Source organism: Ostrinia nubilalis, chromosome 11, assembly GCF_963855985.1.
Source record: "Ostrinia nubilalis chromosome 11, ilOstNubi1.1, whole genome shotgun sequence".
NCBI classification, from domain to species: Eukaryota; Metazoa; Arthropoda; class Insecta; order Lepidoptera; family Crambidae; genus Ostrinia; species Ostrinia nubilalis.
Window position 1 is genome coordinate 9,629,872 of NC_087098.1, and position 25,293 is coordinate 9,655,164.

At 36.5% G+C, this 25,293-nt stretch overlaps 1 protein-coding gene across 2 annotated transcripts in view; it reads left to right on the plus strand.

Moving 5' to 3' along the window:
* Positions 1–3,215: 3,215 nt before the first annotated feature.
* Positions 3,216–25,293, plus strand: part of LOC135076251 (poly [ADP-ribose] polymerase 1-like) — a 31,555-nt gene continuing 9,477 nt past the window's right edge. The window contains exons 1-16 of one of the 2 annotated variants that reach the window (XM_063970734.1): positions 3,216–3,461; positions 3,918–4,077; positions 9,517–9,610; positions 10,375–10,552; positions 11,341–11,443; positions 11,775–11,931; positions 14,995–15,208; positions 15,790–15,894; positions 17,464–17,539; positions 18,859–19,036; positions 20,079–20,232; positions 20,442–20,606; positions 21,186–21,322; positions 21,477–21,616; positions 22,143–22,294; positions 22,510–22,630. In XM_063970734.1, the coding sequence (XP_063826804.1) occupies positions 3,351–3,461; positions 3,918–4,077; positions 9,517–9,610; positions 10,375–10,552; positions 11,341–11,443; positions 11,775–11,931; positions 14,995–15,208; positions 15,790–15,894; positions 17,464–17,539; positions 18,859–19,036; positions 20,079–20,232; positions 20,442–20,606; positions 21,186–21,322; positions 21,477–21,616; positions 22,143–22,294; positions 22,510–22,630 (2,245 nt within the window). In that variant the 5' untranslated portion in view covers positions 3,216–3,350. Of the gene's footprint in view, positions 3,462–3,917; positions 4,078–9,516; positions 9,611–10,374; positions 10,553–10,667; positions 10,830–11,340; positions 11,444–11,774; positions 11,932–14,994; positions 15,209–15,789; positions 15,895–17,463; positions 17,540–18,858; positions 19,037–20,078; positions 20,233–20,441; positions 20,607–21,185; positions 21,323–21,476; positions 21,617–22,142; positions 22,295–22,509; positions 22,631–25,293 lie in introns of those variants that run through there. The other variant, XM_063970735.1, reaches the window with a different exon arrangement.

The following is a 25,293-nucleotide window of genomic DNA, read 5'->3' on the forward strand; positions in this document are numbered from 1 at the left end:
TCTTAAGAGTTAAAACCATGGTCCCTGTATGTAGTGCACTCATACCGATCCCAAGGAACCGTACTTACTCATAACAATAAGACACACACTGATGCATGTATAGGTTATAGGTGTACCAGAATCTCATGGCAAATGGGGAAAATAAACTTTGTTGAGTGCAATACTGGGGAAATTGGATTAAACGATCTTGATACTGTTTAATTTTTATTTATGACTAATATTAATGAACATGAAGTACGAATGCCTACCTACCTATAAATTTTATGTATGTGTATGAAGATTGTTGTTATACATCGGGTTTCTAACATAGGAACATGTCTTGAAAAATAAGTAAACCGTATATTATTGTAAATAATTTTATTAAGTATCATACTTATAACTTATCACTTCATTCAGAACTAGAAAACGATTCTAAGAACTCCACTTGCATTTCTTGTTCTTCAAATAGACTGATGATCAAGTTAAAGAGGTATTAATATAACATAAATCGCTTTTTCAGCATTTCCATTACTCAAACTTGCTTGATGAAATCTTTTTCAATTTTCTTTACATAGTCATAACATTTTCACCATTCCTCTGCACCAATGCATGAAATACACCTGAAAACCCCGGTAAAGCAGCTATTAGGTAAGAATAATATAAAAATAAACATAACCCTCCTTCTGTCGCAGTTAGGTAATAAACTAAATGTAGGTAAGTATCAAAACATTTCACTCCAACTTACTGTCAACTCAACGACGCGCTTTAAAATCAAAGATTGACTTTGAATTATGCCTTATTTTACAATACACTGTGAAAACAATATGACTTGCTTGAGTTTTTCGTCTTTTTCACAAAAATAACAAATAGGCATGAAGAGATTACAAAATTTCTGCAGCGGCTGACAGATCTCTTGATTTACTTTGACAGGTGACAATAAAGCCATAGACAATGGCCATATGAAAAACACACTTTTCCAATATTTTTGTTTGCCATGAGATTCTGGTACACCTATATTCATGCACTTGACAAATTTATGTCTTGAAACGCTGGTAGGGTAAAAAAAATAACGAGATTTGATGATTTGTAAGAATTAATTTATTTTAAAAAGGTAAATAAAGATGTTTTTGGTTTTGTATTTAACAAATTATCAGTTTTATCGGAATTAATTAATTTTCGAATCGAGTCGCACGATATCATTCGATGACTTTGCAAATGCAATACGATGATACGATTACTTTTACGTTGCGGCAATCACTAAAATTCGCTAAAATGACACTAATGACGTTTAAAAAGTGGCACGCTCGGCTTCATACAATTTTTGACACATGCTGCATCTATCCATATCTGTGATCGTTACAGTGCGAGTAGTGCGACATAAAAGAGTGGAAATTAAATGAGGGCAATTACTGTCCTTCACATTCACATAGCAACCCTGATAGCGCGACTAGATTGGTCTTGATGCTTGAATTATTTTAGTATTTAATAATTTATATACATACATATAATAATATGATTATTATTTTATTTCACTAATTTTGAGCGCCAAGATCTTCTTTAAAAGACAATAATCTAAGTAATCACAACTTAATAAATGTATAAAAATCAGCACCCCCATTCGTGTCGTGTCATTCAATATTTTCGGAACCTTTCTCTTTGCTATTCTATTTGTAAAAAAAAAATCATTTTAATTGTTTGAATATAGTTAATTTATTTCAAAAATGAATTAAAATTAAATGAAATATCATATTATAATTATTAATTGTAACTTATTATGACTGTGTTGAAATCTCAGTTGAAATAAATGACTTATAGCCCGACCAGGAACATAAAAACCCTCGCCATGTTGCGGAAAACTTATGGTATAGTTCCAAAATACTGGACTGTCCTGTCGATGACATTGACAGTGGGGCGCCACCGTCAATACCGGATCGCTGGTTCAGATATTTGCCATGTTGGAAACCATATATGTAGTTGAACGATGGTAGCGCCCCCCTGTCATTGAGTTTGGTGGGACAGTTCAGCGTGGGTGATGACGACGATGAATAGACTCACTGAACTGAATTACGACTGAACCTGAACTGTCTATTTTACTAATTTAATACTAATAATAATACTAATTTCTTTTAATGGCAAAAGTAACCGAAAACTTCATTGACATGTCACCTTGCATGTCAATAATTAAACTGTCTGTTGCTGTCAAGGCGTAAACAAACTTTATTTTAAATGTGTGTTTTTAAACTATCTATTTTAAAGTATTTTGTCACTTTGTATAGCCTGACCAGTGGGCCTAGACAAAGTGCAAATTATGATCGCAAACCAGTCGAAAAGTGGTCGAAAAGCCCCTTTTTTGTATGGAGTTTTGACGGATTCGATTTTCGATTCGATCAAAAAGTGCGTTTTGTCTAGGGTGGCTGGAACATAAAAACCCTGGCATAGAGGCGCGTCAATTGCATTTGATAGTGCAACACTGAGTACAGTCGTACGTACCTGTGTTAAATTAATAGGCAAAGTGTTGAATTTTATGGAATTGGGAAAGAAGTACCGAGTTCGCAGCATTCATGAGCAGACATTGTAGTTGAATATTCAAGTTCTGAATTTGATTATTGATGAATAATAAAATAAATCCTACTGGCTCGATTGATGGTTTCATTTAATTTATTTAAACCAGGTTACCTATAATATAATCTTTTTTCGTTCATTTATGAAAATATCAAATTAGCCCGTAATCCTGAATCCTGATACATAAAGTTAGCCTATTAATTTAACACAGGTACGACTGTACTCAGTGTTGCACTATCAAATGCAATTGACGCGCCTCTATGCCAGGGTTTTTATGTTCCTGGTCGGGCTATAATTATGTTTGTACGCTTTGGAGCTCACGGGTCAAATTATTCGTATTGTAGGTACTTTCAAACACACCTAGAACCAGTGGCGGCGTAGCATGGGTTGGGACCCGGGGCGATCACAGTTCAGCGTGGGTCATCTATATTGGTTATTTTAACTACGAATCATAAAACCGGCCTTAACTTGCCGTAATATCTGTCTCATGACATAATTTTGTTCTGTGCTCATGACGTCTCCTTTTCATTTAGATTTACATTTATGACTATGACTTCTATGGCTATTGTGTTTTGTGTCATGAACTTGTGACGTGACGTTCAAATAATAAGCTGTCACCTTGACAGCCAGCCAGCTCGAAGCTGCTCGAAGCTGTCAGTCATTTGAGTTTGGTTTTCCGTTTGCCGCGCGCTTTCGTTGAGTTTAGTCGTGTCGTGACCCCTGTGAAGTCCTGTGTATCACAGCTGTGTATGCTTCCTAGCTGTTTTTTTTTCAAAGATCAGTATTAACGGAATATAAAAATCGTCAAAATGGAATTACTTCCATATAAAGCGGATTATGCTAAATCAGGACGTGCATCATGTAAATATTGTGGATTGAAGATACCTGAGGGATCCTTACGTATAGGTCGTCAGGAGAAGGTATTTTAACAGTATATCGTACACTAAACACAAGTTTAAACTCTTATTTTTTCTTTCTTTCATAACTGTAATGTTGGTCTTCCATTTTCTACCTAAACTAAACCATGTATTTTAGCATATTATTGTGTAGGTACTTTAACTGATTTTAACCCATTAGTTAATTAAAATGAAGTTGGTTAATATAATTTGTGCTTCACCTTTCCTTAATCCTTTTCTTGTCCACAAAAACTATCCTTTTTTAAATAATGTCCCTGTCTTTTACGTATGTCGTCCTTTAACTAGCTAGTGCATCACACACATACACTTGTTCATAGAAGTTATAGACTATTATTGTTTTCTCACCGTTTAATCCTTCCCTGGCCTGAATGACAATAATTTCAAAACCCAAATAAGCTAAATCAGCCCAGTTGTTCTCAAGTGTTAGCAAGATAAACGAACAGTATAAATTTTTTTTAGATGCCAGGTGCAGATAAATATTGGACAAAATGGTATCATGTGAGCTGCATCTTTAAAGATAATATCTTTGGTGACTACCACCCACCTACTACCAATGCTGAAATCAGTAATTTCATGCAACTCAATGTGCAAGATCAGGAGTATATTAATTGCATAATTGGTAAGTAATCTTTTTGACTAACATGTAGAAAGAGAGAAGTTCTCTCAACTTGTTTTTGTTTTAAACGCACTTACAAACCCATTTGAAAAAGGTTTATTTAATGGGCCAGCATAATACTCATGTTTAGTGAACAGAGAAATCTAATTGATCAGCAGAAGTAAATGATTGGTCCGCAAAATACGGCCTGCAAACATTATTAGATCTATCTGCAATTTTTATCGTTCTGGGGCAGCTGTAACAGTATATTAATTATTTAAGCTGCAATGAGTGATTTATGTGTAATAAAATTTTGATTAGCATTAGTAGGTAAGCAATTAATCTAATTTTGATCAGAAAATAAAAATAGCAAAATCAATATGGGCAAAATGGGCGCCTGTCCCGGTGTGTAATTAAATCTTACAGCCCCATTAAGTTTGGGCTCGTTTGAAAAGTATTGACGAGTAATTTAAACCTATATGGTAACCAGGGTCAGATGATGGAGGTGGATTGGAAAGTGGCCAATGGACATAGGAAAGGAACTTTGTAACTAAACGATGCAGCCCCATCGAGTTTCGGCTTGTGTGAATCATATTGACGAGAACTTTGATTCTATATGGTAACCAGGGTCTGATGATGGAGCTGTAAGGTGACCATAGGAACTCAGTAACATAACGATGCAGCCCCATCACGGTAATACTATCATACAGTATTGTAACTTCATATAAACGGACGAAACGCGAGCTTTCCTTCGAAATTCAAATCTCGGTATGCGCTCGACATGTAAAAGTCGGGTGTGTCGCGAATGTGCCACAGTAATAAACGGACGATGTGTTGTTTTTTAAACAGTGAGAGCTTTTTTAATGACAATAATTACATGTACCTTTCTAAACAGGGTGTTAGATAAATGGGTTTATAAGCCGACACTAGCTCATGTTAACATAAATGCTTGTTTACATACTAAACCCATTTACCTAACACCCTGTATAATAATCAAGCATTTTGTCCTGTATAAAATCAATCATTTTGTACGCCTCAGTCGAGGTGCATACATTTTACGGTCGCAAATTAATAAGATTTGTTACTAAATCATAACACAAATATATTTTTTTAATGAAATCTACTAATCACAAAACAACATGCATTTTTATCCTATTTCATTCACAAAGTATTTTGTTTGTCAAAATCAAATAAAAAATTACAATCACAAAATACCTTCACAAAACTAAATAGAAATTCTAAGTAGGCAGATGCAATGAAAATAGGGTCTGCAGGTGTGCAGCCCTATCGCATGTTGTCATACGGTGACGTACCGCGCGGGTGTTGACATTTATTTCAAAAATATGGCCGAGTTGGAATACTGTATACATTATGTAGATAGTATTACCGTGGCCCCATTGAGTTTGGGCTCGTTTGAATCGCATTGCCGAGAACTTTGATCCGATGTCGTAACCAGGGTCTGAAAGGTGGATATGGTGCAAAAGATCAAAACTATCGTCAATACGATTAAAATGAGCCCAAACTCGAAGGGGCTGCATCATATCGTTAGGGAGCTCCTATGGCCGTCGTGGGTAGGCTGGTGGTCGCCGCGTGCACTCTTATTTTCGATATACAGATCCACGCTTCATGATGGAGCGGATGCCCGCGATGGGCGTCCGCCTGTCATTGCGAGCACCCACCGCGTGAGCCCGCCTATTAAGTAATCCATGGAAAATGCAATTCTGCCTGACCAATCATTAATTCTTCTGACCAAGTAGTTATTTTACAGATTTACTGTTTATTACGCATACCCATATTATTTTTATGCTGCCTATTTTATGATTAAATCACTGAAAAATATCAAGAATGTTTGTAAGTAAAACTCATGTTCCAAACGTTACTTGTTATTGTTTTAGAGGCAGGCAGCATGAAGACCGAAATACCGCATCCCTAACCTGTTATTGTTGCCACAAGGTACTGGGACGCGGAGGGGTGTGAGGGGAACGTTATTATAATGCGGTAAACATCTGAACAAACGCGCAGCAATTATCCTGTCTTATAAAATAACAATAGCTATAATAACAATAACAAAACAAAAAACGAAACTAACTACACTGGAGAAGTGGAGATAATAGTATAGCCTATATTGTCGTCACTGCGCATCTTTTGTCTCATCGCGTGTTTATCAAGATGTTTGCCGAGACTATACAGGGTGGAAACGTTAAGTTATCTCACTCGATTATTTCTAAACTATACAAGATATCAAAAAACTAGTTACTGATCCCGAAAGTGCTTCATGAGCTCCATCAAACGGTATCTGTACTATTATGGTGGTAATATCATGTGTCTGTACCTAGTGTATGGAAGAATGAAGAAAGAAAGAAGAAATTTTCGGATAGTTCCAGTTTATTCTGTAACATATTTTACATATTGGTACCGTTTAAAAGAACTCGTGAAGCACTTAGAGTCAGTAACCAGTTTTTCAATATCTTGTTATAGTTTAGAAATAATCGAGTGAGATCACTTATCGTTTCCACCCTGAATACCAGTTTATGTTTGTGCATTTTAGTTATCCATGCAATTCCGGTTACATTCCGAGGGCTATTATTGTATAAGACAGGGTATAGTCTGGTCCGCGACCGGTCTGTCGCGACGCGACTGTGCGACGGGCGCCCGCAGTGAGTGTGCGAGCGCGACAGCAATATAATTACGCACGAGCGATAAGGATGGGTAGCTTGGGGTCATTGGACAAAATTCTACGTGCTCTGCTCACAGACCGATGCGCGATTGTTCAGATGTTTTTTCGCGTGATAATAATGTTTAGCACACCTCTTCGCGTAGTTCAGTACCTCGTGGCAACAATAATAGGTTATAGATGCGTTCTTTTTGGTTTTCATGCTACCTGCCTCTAAAACAGTAACAAGTATCATTTGGAACATGAGTTTTACTTATAAATATTCTCTTTTTGCTCTGACTGAAATTCTATATTTCAACCTTGTGTAGTGACTCACGCCCGTATTCACAAACTATTTTTACTTAAGTGTAAAAAGAAACCACGTTATTCCAGCCAAACTCGAGTATATTTCCACTTACACACTTACACTTCAATTACTGAATATTCAACTCACAATAATTATTATAACAGCTATCGGACATAGATTCGTCAAGTGGTCTGAGTTCTATCGAAGCTAACAGAGTAATGATTCTGAGTGAGCTCTAGGCCTACAACAAGCCTCTCTATCCCCTCCACATTACCACTTCCTTGCCAAACAAGATTGAAGTTTTTAACAGTGTTGCCACTTTTTAACTTTAAATATATACTAAAATCGTATCATTTTTTTAAATTCACTAAAATAATAACAATATTTTCTAAAAATCATGACATTCGGCCATCCGATACTGTGCTGTCTCCCGACGCACATTTATTTAAGAAAAATGAAAATAACTAAACATAGTTAGTGGATCTGATTAAATAAATGAAATAAATACTGGTACATAAATTCCTTAGTGGTATAAAAAATTATACATAGTTAAATCTCATGAACTTAATTATGTAAATTGTAATTTAGTACACATTTTGATAATGTTAAATCATGACATTCGCTTAGGTACATTTATTAGATTAGCTACTGATTAAGTTCATTATACATTTTCTAAATCAATAGAGCGTAAATATATTATTATCAATATACATTAATTCAATCAATAGAGTTTTAACATAATATTATATCAATACATACATCAATAAGATGAAAATATAATATCAATATTTAAATACACTTGGCATGCACATTTTTTTTTTATAAATTTTATACTGCTTTATAATTTAAAAATATGATTTTCTACTTTTAACTTAAATTAATTGAATGGTTATTCAGATTCACTACTAAGCTCGCTAGAAGCGACTTCCTAGGTACAGGTTCGCTGCTCGACGTGGAAGAAGAAGGACTCCTTCTCCGCTTAGACTTCTTTACTCGTTCACGCCGCTTCGGAAGCAAACCAGGCGGCGTTCCCCGTGGTGTATCGTGTTCGTCATCAGAAGTCATTTGTTTCTGTAATTTATAATAATTCACCGAAATAAACCGTTCCAGACTGTATGTAAAATGGCATGATCAATCTAAAACTATTTTATTATTGTATGTAGCTTTTCTATTAAATAAAATCTTGAAAATATTGGTATTTCATTTGATCTAGTAAAATAGCCTATTTAATTAACAAACATTATAGCTTTATCCAGTAAGCAAACCTAGCTTACTCAAAATATCCGACAAATGTATGCAGGTCACTCATAAATCCAGCGGGAAACCTACCCACTCATAAATCCAGCGGGAAACATACCCACTCAAAAATCCAGCGGGAAACATACCCACTCAAAAAATCCAGCGGGAAACATACCCACTCAAAAATCCAGTAGGAAACATACCTACTCAAAATCCAGTGACCAAACATACACTGCCCCCTAACTCGTCCAGTGAACATACATAGTCCACTCAATCTAGCAATCATATCAATTGATATCAGTATACTAAACCTAAGTATACGTAGACCATTCACATAAAAAAAAACACTTATTTTACTTTGTCAATTGTAAATCATTGGTAATTCAAGCTCCGTGGAAAGTTAATGTATATTTTACGGAGAGAACAAAATTTGTCAGCATCTTTTTGTAAACGCGTAAATCAAACCATTTTTGCACAACTTAAGAATTAATGTTAATTTAATTTGAAAATTGTACAAACGTTATAATAACAATAATTTAAAAAAAATAAGTCAGATAGTTTCATAATTTTCTAACGTAAAAAAAAAATTTCGTAAAAAAAATAATAAATTAGTGAGCGTTACATACCTTTTGTTCTGTTCTTATCCCGCTTCTGAGATAAAAAGAAACCACGTTATTCCAGCCAAACTCGAGTATATTTCCACTTACACACTTACACTTCAATTACTGAATATTCAACTCACAATAATTATTATAACAGCTATCGGACATAGATTCGTCAAGTGGTCTGAGTTCTATCGAAGCTAACAGAGTAATGATTCTGAGTGAGCTCTAGGCCTACAACAAGCCTCTCTATCCCCTCCACATTACCACTTCCTTGCCAAACAAGATTGAAGTTTTTAACAGTGTTGCCACTTTTTAACTTTAAAATATATACTAAAATCGTATCATTTTTTTAAATTCACTAAAATAATAACAATATTTTCTAAAAATCATGACAAGTGAAGCAGCAAATCGAACGCACAGCGTTGAATAAAGCTCTGTGATTGGTTCGTGTGTCCACGCGCACTGTGAGAAATGTTTGTGAATACGGGCGTCAGATATTAGACCTAAAAATATTCAGGTTACTATCACATAATACATTATGCATAGTTTTCTTTGGCCGGCTACTTCACTTTGCTCCATTTTGTCAGATGTCCTTAGAACAATAAATTGCTTTATTTGATTATTAAAATCAGACTGTAACAAATTGTGTTTAATTTTAGAAGAGTCATCTCATCATATGGATTTGTCAGGAAAAAGCACCAAAGCTGAAATAGAGCAGGGAACCAAGAGACTTTCTCAAAAAGATTATACTATGTAAGTACTCAGTGAAATACTGTTATCAAAACAATTTACCTATACGAATAACCTTCGACATTCTACACTGCAAACGAATCGAAAAGTCAAAACATCGAACATTAAAAATATCGAATTGTTATTATATCGAAAACTCAAATCATCGAATGATTAGGTACGCGTGTTTTGCCCTACACAATCAACAAAAACATGTCAACATTGTAAGAAAATTGAAATATCATAAAATATTGGACACGTATATTTTTAATTGTCAATTAAACAAATAATTACAAAGTTATGTTGCGTTGAAGTTCCGCGCGTCGTTATAAAGTGTTGCACTTTTAAGCACTCATTGACGTCACGGGCCTCTTCTTTTGAACTATGGCGCGCTGTATCTCTTTCAATTTTCATTAGTTTGAAAAAGTGAAAAATACGTGTCGAGTATTTTTTGTTAACTGACGGATTAATTAAAATTTGCTTTTTTACAAAGTAAACATCCCTATTGCCTAAAAAATATAAGTATTGACATGTTTTTGTTACTTTTGGCTTAACTTAGTAATTCTGCATTAAGTATTATTAATAACAAAAAAACCTGTATTGACAAGTAATGAATATTATTTTCTTTTTTTTTCTTTCATAAAATCATTAAAGTTTTTCAACTTTATCTTTGAATCTCAAACAAAAAGTAAATAGGGGGAATGGCTAATTACCCATTTTTCCTTAATACAATCATTATTTAATAAATTAATGTTTTTCTTTTATTTAATAAATCTTTTGTTATACAGAACTGCTACGGAAGAACCATCACCAAAGAAATTTAAAGACGAGTCTTACAATGAAGAACAGACAATTTATGAACAAAATGGGGTACTTAGCAAATACCGTGATGAACTAAGTCAACTGGAGAAAGTAATTTTGCGTGACATACTTAAGAGAAATGGTCAAAACGTATCTAAAAGCGAGGTATGAGTTATTATATATAACATTTTCAATGTATCGCTGTTGGTTTCAGAGGTATGATTTATTTATAGCTAGGTGATCAAAGGACACTAAATAATAATTTAACTGGAGTCCACTTTGATCACCCAGGGCATCGTATCCGTGGTTGATCAAAGGACACTAAATTGTCGCTGGAAGTCCACTTTGATCACCTGGGTGATCAAGGCCAGGTGATCAAAGTGGAATAGACCGATTGTTTAGCTCCATGTGCCATCGTCTTTACAAAGTTGAAGGTGCTAAGGTACGCGTTGTGTTCACTGTTACAAAAAATGTTTTAAGCTCTTCTTACCAGGGTTCGAAAATATCCGATATTTATTATAAATATCAAAATATCGGATATTTATGATATATATCCGATATATATCAACTTTGATATATATCAATTTTGTATGAAAGCCATATTATTATTTTATTGTATTATTCATGAATACTATTGCATATGTGCTACATAAACATGTTTTTAATGTTTTTAAACCTTAAAATCAGACAAATAAAGCAAAAACATAAAATATTCTTTTAAATACGGCAAAATCAACTAAAAAATAAAAATCTTATGTCAAAAAGTACAAATACAGTAACAAATTTTAAAAGTTGATATATATCATCAAAACCGGCTTGATATATATCGGATATATATCCGATATATATCTTGATATATATCCCTTGATATATATCCTCGAACCCTGCTTCTTACATTAATTTTTTAGGTCCTTACCTATGAAATTGGGATGATGTGTATAATTTTGTTACAGATGTTAGACCACCTAGCAGATTGTTTGGCATTCGGCGCATTTGAACTATGCCCAGAATGCAAAGGGCAACTTGTGTTTGGCGATTATGTTTATAAATGCAAAGGTACTGAAAATTTTGTAGCCATATGCTTATTAGTTTTAGCCAAATGATGTCCACTGGCCGTAGGACAGAAGGCCGTTGGGCCAAAAAAGTTATCGAGTGAGTGGCGACCACGCCGATCGAAATTAAGCAGGCCTCCCATTCGGTTGACCGACAACCTGAATACAGGCAGGACTGCTTGTTGCGGAAACCTTTGGGGGAGGCCTTTGTCCAACAGTGGACGTCTTTTGCTTGAAACGAGTCAAGTTTAATTTTTACAGATAGTAGCTAGTTGCACTTATTATTCATCATCAACCAAAATCATTATCATTATACAGCTCATTATTTCTCGTAGGTGACTACGATGAATGGTCAAAATGTCCTTACAAAACCAAAATCCCTAAGAGGAGACCAATGATAGTGCCAAGTGAATATGAACACTATCCTATATTCACTAACTACAAGCCTTGTGTGGACACCCGTGTATTACTAACTGCACCAGAAGTCTTAAGGTAAGATTACCTGTAGACTATAGTTCTAGCGCCTCTGTCAGTACCTGAGGTTGGGAGCCGCACGGGAACGTTCTATACGTATACGTATAACTGGAGTGAGATTTTATGCTCTGTCACGTCATAATATTATTATGACGTGACAGAGCATAAAATCTGCAGCATAAGGGTGTTTGGCGGAAGGTTAGATAAACTTCGTGGGTGGTCAATTTAAGAATATTTTATTACTACATGTGATATATCATTGGAAAGAAGAAAAGCTAGAGATGTTTTTAAGGTAACTAGCAATCCATTATCACCATATTTTTTTTTAAATCGAGTTCTAAGTTCATTTTTTTTATCGTGGTTTGTAATTGTTAAACTTTGACGGCTCGTAACTGGCTATGCAATCATTATCTGGATCTGAAATTTGTTTTATTTGACTAAAGACATATTTGATATTAATATCACATAAAAAAACCGGTTGAAAACTCGCGAGAAAAAAAATTTAAGCAGTTTTTATAATTTTGGAAAAAAGTAAATAAAAACAAAAATATAAATTAAAAAAAAAGTAGCTCACTTAGGGTCAAATGGGCGATCTTGTATTCTTAAAATGACCTTATCTATACACCCACGAAGTTTGTCTAACCTTCCGCCAATCACCCTGTATAATCTGAAGTCTCATTGAAGTTTGACGTTTCAAAAACTCCCGCCTGTGGGAGCGGCTCCCATACCTCAGGCACTGACTGAGTTAACCGCTAAACCAATAGTATTGTTAAATACAAAAGACAATGCCGAAAATGAGGATCAGTACTGTTGTAGAAAATGCAATAAAACTAGTATCTACGTTAATCTTTAAGACATAAGAAAGATACATCTTTTTGAATTATCCAAATCGGACCATTACTTACAAAGATATTAAGTAATAAACATAGGCCGTTTTTGCCGCTAAAAGTCAACGTACGCAGGGCCGCGTGACGTCACTATATCCGAATCGAGCGCAGCCGGCGTACTGCGTGGATAGAAAATATTTTTTTCCAGCTAAACTATCAGTTTTAGAAAAAAACTTTTAATAACATTTATTCATCAAAATAAAGTAACCTATCGACCAGTCATTTTTAAAAATAAAAATTGTGAAAAATAAGTATCGCTATGTCCAAAAACCACATTTTTATAGGATTCGATGGAATGCGGAGACGCGGTTGGGGTGAGTGTAACTTTATGATTGTTTGTATTGAACATAATAATACATAATATGAATGCTAATACCCAGTTTCTGGCCTAGAGGGAGGGGGAGGGGGGGGGGGGGATAAGTCATACCCAGCTTAAAGCCTGGGGGGAGGGGCAAGCCCCAAGCCTTACCCAGCTTCTTGCCTTGGTAAGAGGGGGGGAGAGGCAAGTCATACCCAGTTTCTGGCCTGGGGGGGGGGGGGGGGGGGTTAGTCATACCCAGCTTCTGGCCGAGGGGGAGTCATACCTAGCTTATGCTTATGGACTGGGGGGAGGGGCTAGCCTTACCCAGCTTCTGGCCTGGGGGAAGGGGGGGGGTCAAGTCATAACCAGTTTCTGGTTCTGGCCTGGGGGGGGGGGGGCGGTAAGTCATACCCAGCTTCTGGCCTAGGGGGAGGGGCAAGCCTTACCCAGCTTCTGGCCTGGGGGGGTGGGGGAGGGGTCAAGTCATACCCAGTTTCTGGCCTGGGGGGGGGGGGGGGTAAATCATACCCGACTTCTGGCCGAGGGGGCAGTCATGCCCAGCTTATGACCTGGGGAGAGGAGGGGCGGGGGAGTCATACCCAGCTAGGCTCTAGGCTAAGATTAAATAGATTTCCAGGAGGGAGCAGCTGGCCCGCCCATGGGAACGGCGAATAGATAGGTAGGTACGTAGGTTTAACTCAGAAAAACTAAATAACAGGTAGGTATTGCGTGTACATCGAAATAATCTTCATAGCAATGTCTTGTAGCCTAGGCAGAGTGTATCTGCCTCAGCTATACTTATTGTTAGAAGTAAATAAATTAATACCTACTTATACATTTTTATACTTTACTTGGACGAAGATATGACTCTAACAACACTTATGAACACTTTATTTGCATAAATCGCCAAATATACCACCGCGGAGACCCTAATCGCGTCTCCGCGTTCCATTGAATCGTATGAGCGTATGGATTTTTTGCGATATTTTTCACAATTTCTATTTTAAAAAATTACCTATCGATAGCTTACTTTATTCTGATGAATAAATGTCATAAGAAGTTTTTCTCTAAAACTGATAGTATGGCTAGAAAAAAATATTTTCTATCCACGCAGTACGCCGGCAGCGTTCGGATCGGATATAATGACGTCATCGGTCCCGCGCCGGGCGGTCAGTGAACTTTTTTAGTAATTTGGCCATAACTTTGTCAATTTTTGTCGTAGAACAAAAATTTTTGGACTGTATATTATGGATTTCGTAGACCTATAAATCTGCATTCACAGCTAAAAATCGAAATGATCCTCATTGGCGTCTTTTTTTTTTTCGCGCGGCCATCGACCAAACCTTGTTTTTTGATTACAAAATAGCGTAATAAACCAAACTTACTATGACATGTATACCTCTAAACTCAGTCTGAAATGAGTTACGAGCATTAGAAGTTTGATGATTTTACATACTATAGATTTGCTTTTTGCGCGCAAGTTTTGTAAGAAATTGCAACAAAATAGTGACATTGTATGTGAAAACAAACAATACCATCCATTAAAGGCTCCAAATATCAGTATGGAGCAGAATCAGAGCAATAAAAAAATAGCGCAATATTTTGTTGCAATTTCTTACAAAACTTGCACGCAAAAAAACAAATCTAGTATGTAAAATCATCAAATGCTCGTAACTCAGTTCAGAGTGAGTTTAGAGGTATACATGCCATAGTAAGTTTGGTTTATTACACTATTTTGTAATCAAAAAACAAAGTGTGGTCGATGGCCGCGGAAAAAAAAAGAGACGCCACCTTCCATACAAAATCTGGCATTGCCATTTGTACATCAGTTAGCGATCCTGAAGGCGTTTGCATTTGAAAACTAATAAGTTATAACGTTTTTCTTACTATCAGCATTAAGGAAGAAATCCATCCACTGAAGGATTTACAATTCTTTTTGTTCGGAAACTTGAAGACGCCTAAAGAGACGTTAGAAGATCGCATCTCAAAGATGGGTGGGCATATTGTCAGCACGCTAACTAATACGGTGGCAGCTGTCGTCTCCACGAAAGAGGCAGTCGAAGAAATGTCTGATGACATGAAGGAAGTACGGCTGCAAGATATTGAGGTAACTAATAATTACTGAGTTGCACCATCTTACTTTAACTTTGACAAACGTCAAAAATCTGTCAAACTCCGTACAAAAAGCACCGGTAATCGTCATAGTTACGGTCAAAGTTAGGTGGTGCAACTCAGCCTAAGAGTGTAAAAATGTTATTTTGTTTAGGGTCATTGTCATATCAATTAAAAACCTGAGGTGGAATTGTGTAAATCAATCGTAATCGTTTGACAGTTCATATCGTACGATAAAGTCAGTTAAACAAAGCGTTTGACAGAACAATCGTACGATATGAACTGTCAAATGATTACGATTGCTTTACACAATTCCACCTCTGGTCCTAATGTACAATTTTTAGACGCGACAAATAGCCCATTTTCGATTACTTGTATAGTTTAAAAATAATCGAGTGAGATCACTTATCATTTCCACCCTACGAGTACCTACCTACTATGACTATGGGACCTTAAATAATTCTACTGGAGACGATTTTACTATAGAAAATAAAAGTCAAATGTGATGTCGAGTTGACTTTACAAGTACGTACACATACATCATTATCTTAATATTACACATTTCTGTATTTACAGGTTATCGATGAATCGTTTTTTGATCTTATTGATCCAAAGACAGGAACTGTCTCTGAAACACTTCAATCAATTAAGCAGAATAAAATTGCCCCCTGGGGATCTGACGTAAGTTTTCTACACTAAAATCACATTATTAGTTTTTTTTTTATGTGATAGGAGGCAAACGAGCAGACTGATCACCTGATTAGTTGTCCAATACTGAACCGTCCCAGCTATGACATAGACAGGAGGGTGCTACTATCGTCTGGGTTATTAGTTCCGATTTTTACGACGTTAGACAAATTAAAGTGTTCTACAGGGTGTTGATTTTAATCCTCGCCACATTTAGTTAAATAAGTAGCTTATTCTGATCACGAATCAGTAAAAAAATGGACTTCGAAAAAAATTAAAACGAACTTTAATTTTAGTTCGTTCGTTTCAGCCGAAAGACGTCCACTGCTGGACAAATTTTAGTTAGTCATAATATACAGGGTGTAACTATACAGAAGCTGGAAACATTGAATTTTCGGATAGTTCCAGTTTATTCTGTAACCTGTTATTGGTACCGTTTGAAAGAGCTTGTGAAGCACTTTCAGGATCAGTAACCAGTTTTTCGATATCTTGTATAGTTTAGAAATAATCGAATGAGATCACTTATCGTTTCCACCCTGTATACACTACCTACTAAAATAACTATTTACACTACCTACTTTACGTAGCTTCCTGTAGGCTATTCGACATGATAAGCGAGGGAGACGCGTAGCTCGATGGTATTGCAGTATTGCGAGCCACAGTACAGTTGATGTCGCACGGAAAATATTCGCTAAAAAATCCACTTTCGTTTGTTTTTTTTTTTGTGTGGAATATGCGTTTGTAAGTCATAATAGATCACCTAAATAAGTATGGCGAGGATTGAAATCAACACCCTGTATATGGCTGTAGTACTCCCAAATCTTCTGTACTCTTCGAAGACATGGGATCTGTACCGATACATATCCGTACGCTAGACAAGTTTTACCTTAAATGCTTGCGAGACATTTTAAACATCTAATGGCTGACCATTAGATGCCCGTCGTAGTACCTGAGTATTTCTTACTCGATCTGAATCGAGTAAGAAATACTCAGGTACTACGACGTGCAAATGTTTGCGGCATTGAGGCGTACTTGATGCGTCGGCAGCTTCGTTGGTTTGGTCACGTCTGGGGAATGGCTGACAACAATGTCGCGAAACGCATTTTCTTTTCTGAACTCCAAGACGGCAAGCGGAAACAAGGCGGCCAGTTCTTAAGTTTTAAGGATGTTCAGAAAAGACATACAAAGCGATGCGATATTAACTAAATTGGGAAGAAACTGCTAGCCATCGTCTTGAGTGGAGGCGCCTGGTACAGAAAAAAGTTTACGACTATGAAGAGCAGCGGAAATCTGTTCTGTATTCAAATCGCGATGCTCTTAAAGCCAGACCACAAGCGGCTATCATTTACACCTACCTACATCAATGGTGTCCTAACGTGTAGTCATTGTTCGCGCACGTTTCCTAACAAGATCGGCTTTTGTAACCATATTAGGACACATGATAGGGCAGCACAGCGTAGCCCTCTTACTGCGGACTAGAAGGAATTTGTGGCAGTTACCGTAGTCGAAAGCGGCTTGGGAGGAGTAGTAGTAGTATTTTATGTTTTTATTTTTGTTATAAAGCCTGTGACGCGTGTACTGCCAGAGCCAGATATTAATGGCGAAAATTCATCGCAAGTTGCCAAAGTAAGGCTACAAGGTATGTTACCAGATCAATACAATATGTGGGCTTATGTATCCGATTATACAGAATAATCCGGAATTCTATACAATACCTAGGCAATGTATGTATGTTACCGGCAATGTGTATAATTCAGGTATTCTATACAATGCGGGGATATTTTACCACAAGTATTAATTTACTTAAAAGAATTTCTCGATCGAATATACACTCGCGAGCAAAAGTATGGAATCACTTACATGAAGTTGTTTCCACGCGATCTTGTGTACTAACGAATTTATTAGTAACAAAAAAAAGTGGCACCATTTTAAAGATTAAACTTTTAACTTTAAATTGATACCAAATTCATTTAAATCACCATTAGGTATTTAAAAAGATATCCCGGCTGATGTGAAGAAGTAATGAAAAAGACATGTATCAACTTTTGATACGTCGCGAGTTGCGGCCTATTTACCCCCTATAAAAACACGTGTTCTCGGATTTTTGCTTTCACACGTTGATGCATACACATCTCCGCTTCTTTTGACACTTTACCTTGGATTCTACACCTACAGAAGCAGGACAAATCGTTGCACGATTGCAAGAAAGGCTCAGCCAGCGGGCTGTCGCACGTCAGCTCCACATAAGCCAGTCCTGGGTTTCGAAAGTTTTAAGACGCTTTCAGGAGACTGGAGGCGTTATCCCGAGACAAAGTTCTGAACAGCGCCGGTGCACATCGCAGAGGGATGACCGTTTTTTCATATCAACCTCTCTATGAAATCGTCATTTGACTGGTATCGACGTCCAGAAAGAGCTCAGAAATGTTCGTAGGATAGTTGTTAGCGAGTGGACAGTTCGTCTAAGATATAAGCAATAGAATTTGACTCCAAAAAGGCCTGCCACAGGCTCGAAACTGACGGCATGTCACCGACAAGCACGCTTTCCCTGCTACCGTCTTCTATACAATACCTAGGCAATGTATAGAATGCCTAAAAGGCTCAGGTAATCTTTCATACATTTTATATATTAATAATTTTATACTTTGCCTAGGTACTCTATAGAATGTCGGATTATACCTACACATCGCCGGTAACATTTACATATTACCATTTTATAATAACCTGCTAATGCTTCGTTTCGCTGTATGATAAAATTAACGATGATGGCATGTACATATATTAGAATGCTTTCTTTAGTAATATGTTACGCAAATGTGAACGCCGCGAGCTCTAAGTGTAACTTCCGTGATTTTATTATTTTCATGATGAAAAATTTGTTCACAATTCACAGTTCACAATAAATTCTTTACATAAGTTATAAAATTATTAACCAATTAACCGATTTTATTCGTATTTTAGGGGGTTCAGTCGTGGATCCTGACTTTGAGCTGGCTGGTTTCGCTCAAATTTATAAAGACGAAGACGACACTGCGTATACTGTGGTCTTGGCTAAGACAGATGTGGTAGCGGGGCAAAACTCCTTCTATAAATTGCAGATACTGGAGCGCAATACAGAAAATAGAGAACAGGAAAAAGAGTAAGTGTTATTACATCACAATTTAAATTCCTTGGCGGGAAAGTAACTCGGCATGTTTAGCGGTTTTATTATTATTTTCTAAAATTTGTGTATACTCATATAGACAATACCAATCAATGTTTATTAATGGCGGATTATGTCTAGTTATAAAAAACTCGCGGTTCCTGCATCTATTAGGAGTGCAGTATCTTTTTAACCGACTTCAAAAAAGGAGGAGGTTCTCAATTCGACCCGTATGTTTTTTTTCTATGTTTGTTACGCGATAACTCCGCCAATTATGAACCGATTTGAACAAATCTTTTTTCGGCGTATAGATAATACCTCAAGGGTGGTCCCATTTAAATTTAATAATAGAAAAAACAACCCCCAAGGGTGGAAAATTGGGGATGAACTTTTTTATACGCAATATCTCCGCCGATTATAAATCAATTTGAACGATTATTTTTTTGTTGAATAGGTATTATCATAAGGGTGGTTTCATGCGAATTTGAAGAAAATATTTCACCCCCAAGGGTGGAAAATTGGGGATGAACTTTTTTATACGCAATATTTTTAATTTTTAGATTTTTTTTGTGTTCACGCATTTGAAGTCGGTTTTATTTTTTTTAAAAGTTAATTATGGGGGGCAATAATGTTTTACATCCTGTGGGATTAGGTAGGATGTGTTTGCCCAGGTGTAAGCTACGCTTGCGTACTTGGCCGGTTGTATTTGCGTATTTCAATCAAATACCTTTAAAGCAACAACTGTTCAATGTGTTGCGTATATTCAAACTTTATTGCAGCGGTTCCCAAACTTATTTAGTCTGCTGCCCACTTTGAGAATAAATTATTTTTTAGCGCCCCCCATTTTTGTAGTCAAGGGTCGAGCTCAGTCGATGTCTAAGAGTCCTCCTAGTAGATGACGCCTCCCAAGCCTCTACATAACGTCCCGATTTTTTTTCTGGGTCTCTTACCGCCCCCCTTTAAACCTGCAGCGCCCACAAGGGGGCGTTATCGCCCACTTTGGGAAAGACTGCTTTATTGTATTACTTAAACTTCATAGGTATTACCTGTATCGTGCGTGGGGCAGGATTGGAACGGATCAAAAAGAAACGAAGTACGATTCCAAGCCTATAGATGTTGCTTTAATGGAGTTTAAAGAAATATTCAAGAAGAAAACTAAAAACCTGTGGGATGAGCGCAAGAAATTCAAGAAGGTAGGCATTATTTAAGAATTATGCAGGGTTATATGATGTGGGTGTGTTAGAAAACGGGTACCTATATACGGTACATATTTTCTTTATATGGTGCTATTCTGAAGCAAAATATATTTCTCCATTTTTTTTTTCAAAACGTGTCCCGGATCATAAACTAAAAACCAAGTTATGCCCGAAGACGTTTTTATTATTTATAATTTTGTTTTCAGCATCCAAACTTCTACTGCGTTGTTAAAACTGACCATAAAACCGAAAAAATTGATGGTATCATTCCCACACAAGATGAAATTTCTTCTCTGCCCGAGCCAGTTCAGCAACTGGTACTGATGATATTTGATATAAATACTATGAAAAATGTCTGCCTGGAGTATGAGGTAAGCATTATTAGACTGGACAAATAGTTTTACGCTTGCTGTCACTTTCGCTGCTGAAAACCATGGGCCATGGTAGATAGATAGAAGAACACACTTTATTGTACACGACACAAGACATTATAAGAAAGAGAAAGAAATATACAAAAAACATGGTATAATATAGGCGGTCTTATCGCTGTAAAACGATCTTTTCCAGACAACCTAGACTACGGAATTTAATTTTTATTATTTAATTAATTTATTTAATGAATAATACATGAGTCAAATGACTATTACTATCCAAGCAAAACCTCGGACAGACAGACAGACATATCGAAACTATAAGGGTTCCTTGTCAGGACTACGGAACCCTAAAAACGAATCAATTTGAACTTTATTGCTATCCAACTTCAATAAAGTTCATGAAAAACTGCCACATTCCAAATATTTTTGACAGAACGAAGTCTGTCGGGTCGGGTCCGCTAGTACTTAATAAATACGAACGTAATATTAAAATATGTTAAGTATTCCATTCATAACACTTCATTAGTTTTTTCCTATCTTATTCAACCTTAACTAACACACATTTAATGTTTTTAGCTTGACTTAGAAAAAATGCCACTAGGAAAACTGTCAAAGGACCAAATAAAATCGGGATATGAAGTACTGTCGAAATTGAATGAGTACGTTGAACAAGGAGGGATTAATCAGACTAAAGTATTGGCTGCTACAAACAGGTTAAGCTCAAGTTTATACTAATAAAACAGTACTAACTTAAATTTAAAAAAACAATAACATTCATTGTAATTTTATTGTAAGTAATGAATTGTCAGGATAATATTTACAGTTATATCATTGTTAGGTCATATAGCTAACTATGTATGTTTACAGATTCTTCACATTGATTCCTCATAACTGTGGATCAAATAACCCACCACTGCTGGATAATTTAGAGTTGATTAAAAAGAAAATGGAAATGTTGGACAACTTATTAGAAATACAAGTAGCTTACAGTTTGGTACATACAAAAGGTGGGTAGATATTTGGAATAATATGTTCAAATAAACTTCTTCATACATTAACAATAGTATTTGTTTCTATTCTATGTCCAGGGAGACGAATCAGAACTTTATGACAAATAAAAGGTTTGTCATTTGTGAAATAAGCTGATGTTAAAAAAATCATAAGTAATTATAATATTATTATAATACTTTGTCGAAGTGACACTAAATTAAGACCTCTACTATCTATGAAGCTAAAAATATGATACTGCAACTTATGAGAATTTATAATACTATAAATATGAGGTACCTACTTGTCATTACTCTGAATGCTTAAAATCACATGAACTTTACGCTTTAAAATTGTTTTATAACACATGTTTGATGATTTCCTGGAAATGTTCACTAATCTTTGTATGAATTTTGACTGATTGGAAAAATTTAAAATCAGGCGAAACCACTATGGACTGATTTTTACAGTCAATAGTATTGACCGATTATGACTTTTGACTGTAACATTACAACCTCTAAATTGTAACTTCTTCGGAAATTTCAGAGTCGAGTGAAAGCCAAATAGACGTACACTACAGAAGGTTAAATGCTGATATTGGTCCAATCGACCGCGCGTCGCCTGAGTTCGAAATGATCGCTACCTACGTGGCTAACACACACGCTAGCACGCATCATATGAAGCTTGAAATCCAGCACGTAAGTACTATTTATGTCTTAACCCCTAAGCCTTGTTCGCCCCAGTCGAGTGGCGAGTAATTTAGTAGCTAAACGTGTCGGAACACCAAAATTTAGTCGAGTAGGTTACTAAATCGTTTGTTGAGCCAATCCATTTTGTTCTACATATTTTAACAGGCGAGTAGAAGCCCCCACCACGCACCACAGTCAACAGTCTTATCCATGTATTGTCACAGGTGTTTGAAGTGTTCTGTACAGACGAAGATGAGCGCTACGAGAAGTTCAAGAACCTACACAACCGTCGTCTGCTATGGCACGGCTCGCGCATATTCAACTATGCGGGCATCCTTTCACAAGGTACGCGTACGTTTTCAGGGGGCTACCGTTTGCCCGCGTATCCACTAGAAGCTGCCTCGTCCCGAGCGACACAATACAGGGTGGAAACGATAAGTGATCTCACTCGAATATTTCTAAACTATACAAGATATCGAAAAACTGGTTACTGATCCTGAAGGTGCTTCACAAGATCTATCCAACGGTACCAATAATAGGTTACAAAATACACTGGATCTATCCGAAAATTCAATGTTTCCAGCTTCCATACATTTAGTCCTGCCACAGTCATGGCACTCATGTCTTGATAATATTATAGCAAGTAAAGCCTAAAACCCATGTTTTCCATGAATAATTTTAAATAAGAATGCAATTTACGAGTTCAATTTAAGTGTTTATTATTTAATAAAAAATAACACTTCTAATATTGTGTGGCTGGCATACATCTAGTATGGAGGCTGAAAACATTGAATTTTCGGATAGATCCAGTTAATTTTGTAACCTATTACTGATGCCGTTAGAAAGAGCTCGTGAAGCACTTTCAGGATCAGTAACCAGTTTTTCGATATCTTGTGTAGTTTAGAAATAATCGAGTGAGATCACTTATCGTTTCCACCCTGTATAGCTCGGCCGCGGCGACGAATTTGCCTCAGAGGGCTTAGTGTGAGTTTACATCAGACGTCTTCACTAATGACTGCGTAAAAAAGTGACATTAAATGTATGACGGATTGTACAGCGCCCCTAGCGGAAACTTTCAAGAACTAAAATTTTCATACATATTTTTAAAGCAGTCGATGTCGAATACGTTTGATGTAAACTCACACTACGCCCACAGGACGCATTTGCTCTACCTCGGGACGAGGCAGCCGCTCGGCCCAAGGAAGTCTCTAGTCACCTAGTGCAGTGGTTCCTAACCTGGGGGTAATTACCCCCGCAGGGGTAAAACGGAAATTCTAGAGGGGTAACACGGGATGGCACGAAAAAGTATTAAAATAGCAATAAACAAAATTATAGTACGGTATAGGCCGCGCCAAACTTATTTAGCAAAAAATTGCGTGGTTGGGGTTTTGGCCGTATGCCTTCGGTTACAGAGTACATTTTACGATGGGCTTTACTCCCACCACGAAATTCTTAGATTCTGTAGAGCCGCAGGAGACCGCCGGCGGTCTCGCGGTGGCGTGCCGCGGCAGCGCAATGAACTATTTTAAAGCTTAGCTAGGGGTAAACTCAATTCTCATACTTGTTCACAGGGGTTTGAAAAGGTTAGGAACCACTGCTCTAGTGGATACGCATACTATTAGCTATCATTGGTACCACTAAAGAGTAACAAGACTATAGTCACTAGTGGTGCCAACCTGGTAAAATCAATCCTATTGTATTTGTGTCAACTGGTGAGCGAAAATACGATGCGCAGGATTGCTCTTATCAAGTTGGCGCCACTGGCTCTCATTCAAGTAATCAGTGCTTAATAGGTAAATACTTAAGTGTTTATTTAAATAAATAAATTTTTATTTTCCAAAAAGAGATATTTTTGACAAAATAATGTAAGCTATGCAGTAGATACTAACTTATTTAAATATTTGCCAGTGAGACCCAAACTAAGCAGTATAGCTTGTATCTTGGGTTTCAGAGTGCAGTTATCAAAACGTGACTTACTTTATGTATAAAGTACGGCCAACTACAGTCTGTTCGCCGAGAGTTGATAAAAAAATTTAAATATCAGATGTTCTAAACTCATTATAAATTGCGGCCCGCTAATTATTTTTGTCGATATAATGAAAAAGTTGGTAGATTATCATTATTATCTCTTTTAAATTTACGGGAATTATTCCGGTTAGGGCATACGTGGGGATACGGATCAAACACGTGGCGTCCATGTGTTGGATAAAAAGTATTTCATTATTATCAAGTGGCTTATAGTGTATCCCAATGTTGGGCAAAGCCCTACCCACTGTCATACCATTCATTTCGGTCTTATGTAAAATAAATCTATTCCGTTTCACACATTGCGGCCCGCCGGCCCACAGTGGTCTGAAAATGAAGCTCCCATACCATAGAAACTTAATGTCAGAAATTAATAAATAAAAATATGTATTGTGTTTAGTATACCTCCCTTTGTTTTACTAATATAGTATGAAGGGTATGAGTAGCTCCATGTGTGAGAAAAAAAATATTTTAATTTTTTTTGTATGGAAAAAAACACTTAAAGTGGATTTTTTTTAAACTGAATAGAACTGAAGGGCTGGTATTCACATGAGCTATTGCACCATACACGGCGATCAAGATGACATACAATTCTTGTGCCTTTGGGTGCCGCTTTGCATGTACCAAGCTTTGGAAATTTTGAATTTTCGGTAGGTGATTTTTCAAGTCTTTGATGTTATTTTATGAAGTTATTAACCGCTTTCAATACGAGAATAGTATGTAGATTAATACTCATAAAACTAGGAATATACTAGGGATATTTTTAAATATTTTTTATTTTGAAAATATAAAAAAATAAAACGTTTAATCATTGAATGAAGTAACCAACCAGTTGGTAACTGACATTGTTATTAGTTCATCATTTCAGCCATAGGACGTCCACTGCTGAACATAGGCCTCCCCCAATGCTTTCCATGTTGATCGATTGGCAGCGGCCTGCGTCCAGCGCTTCCCTGCTACCTTTACGATGTCGTCGGTCCACC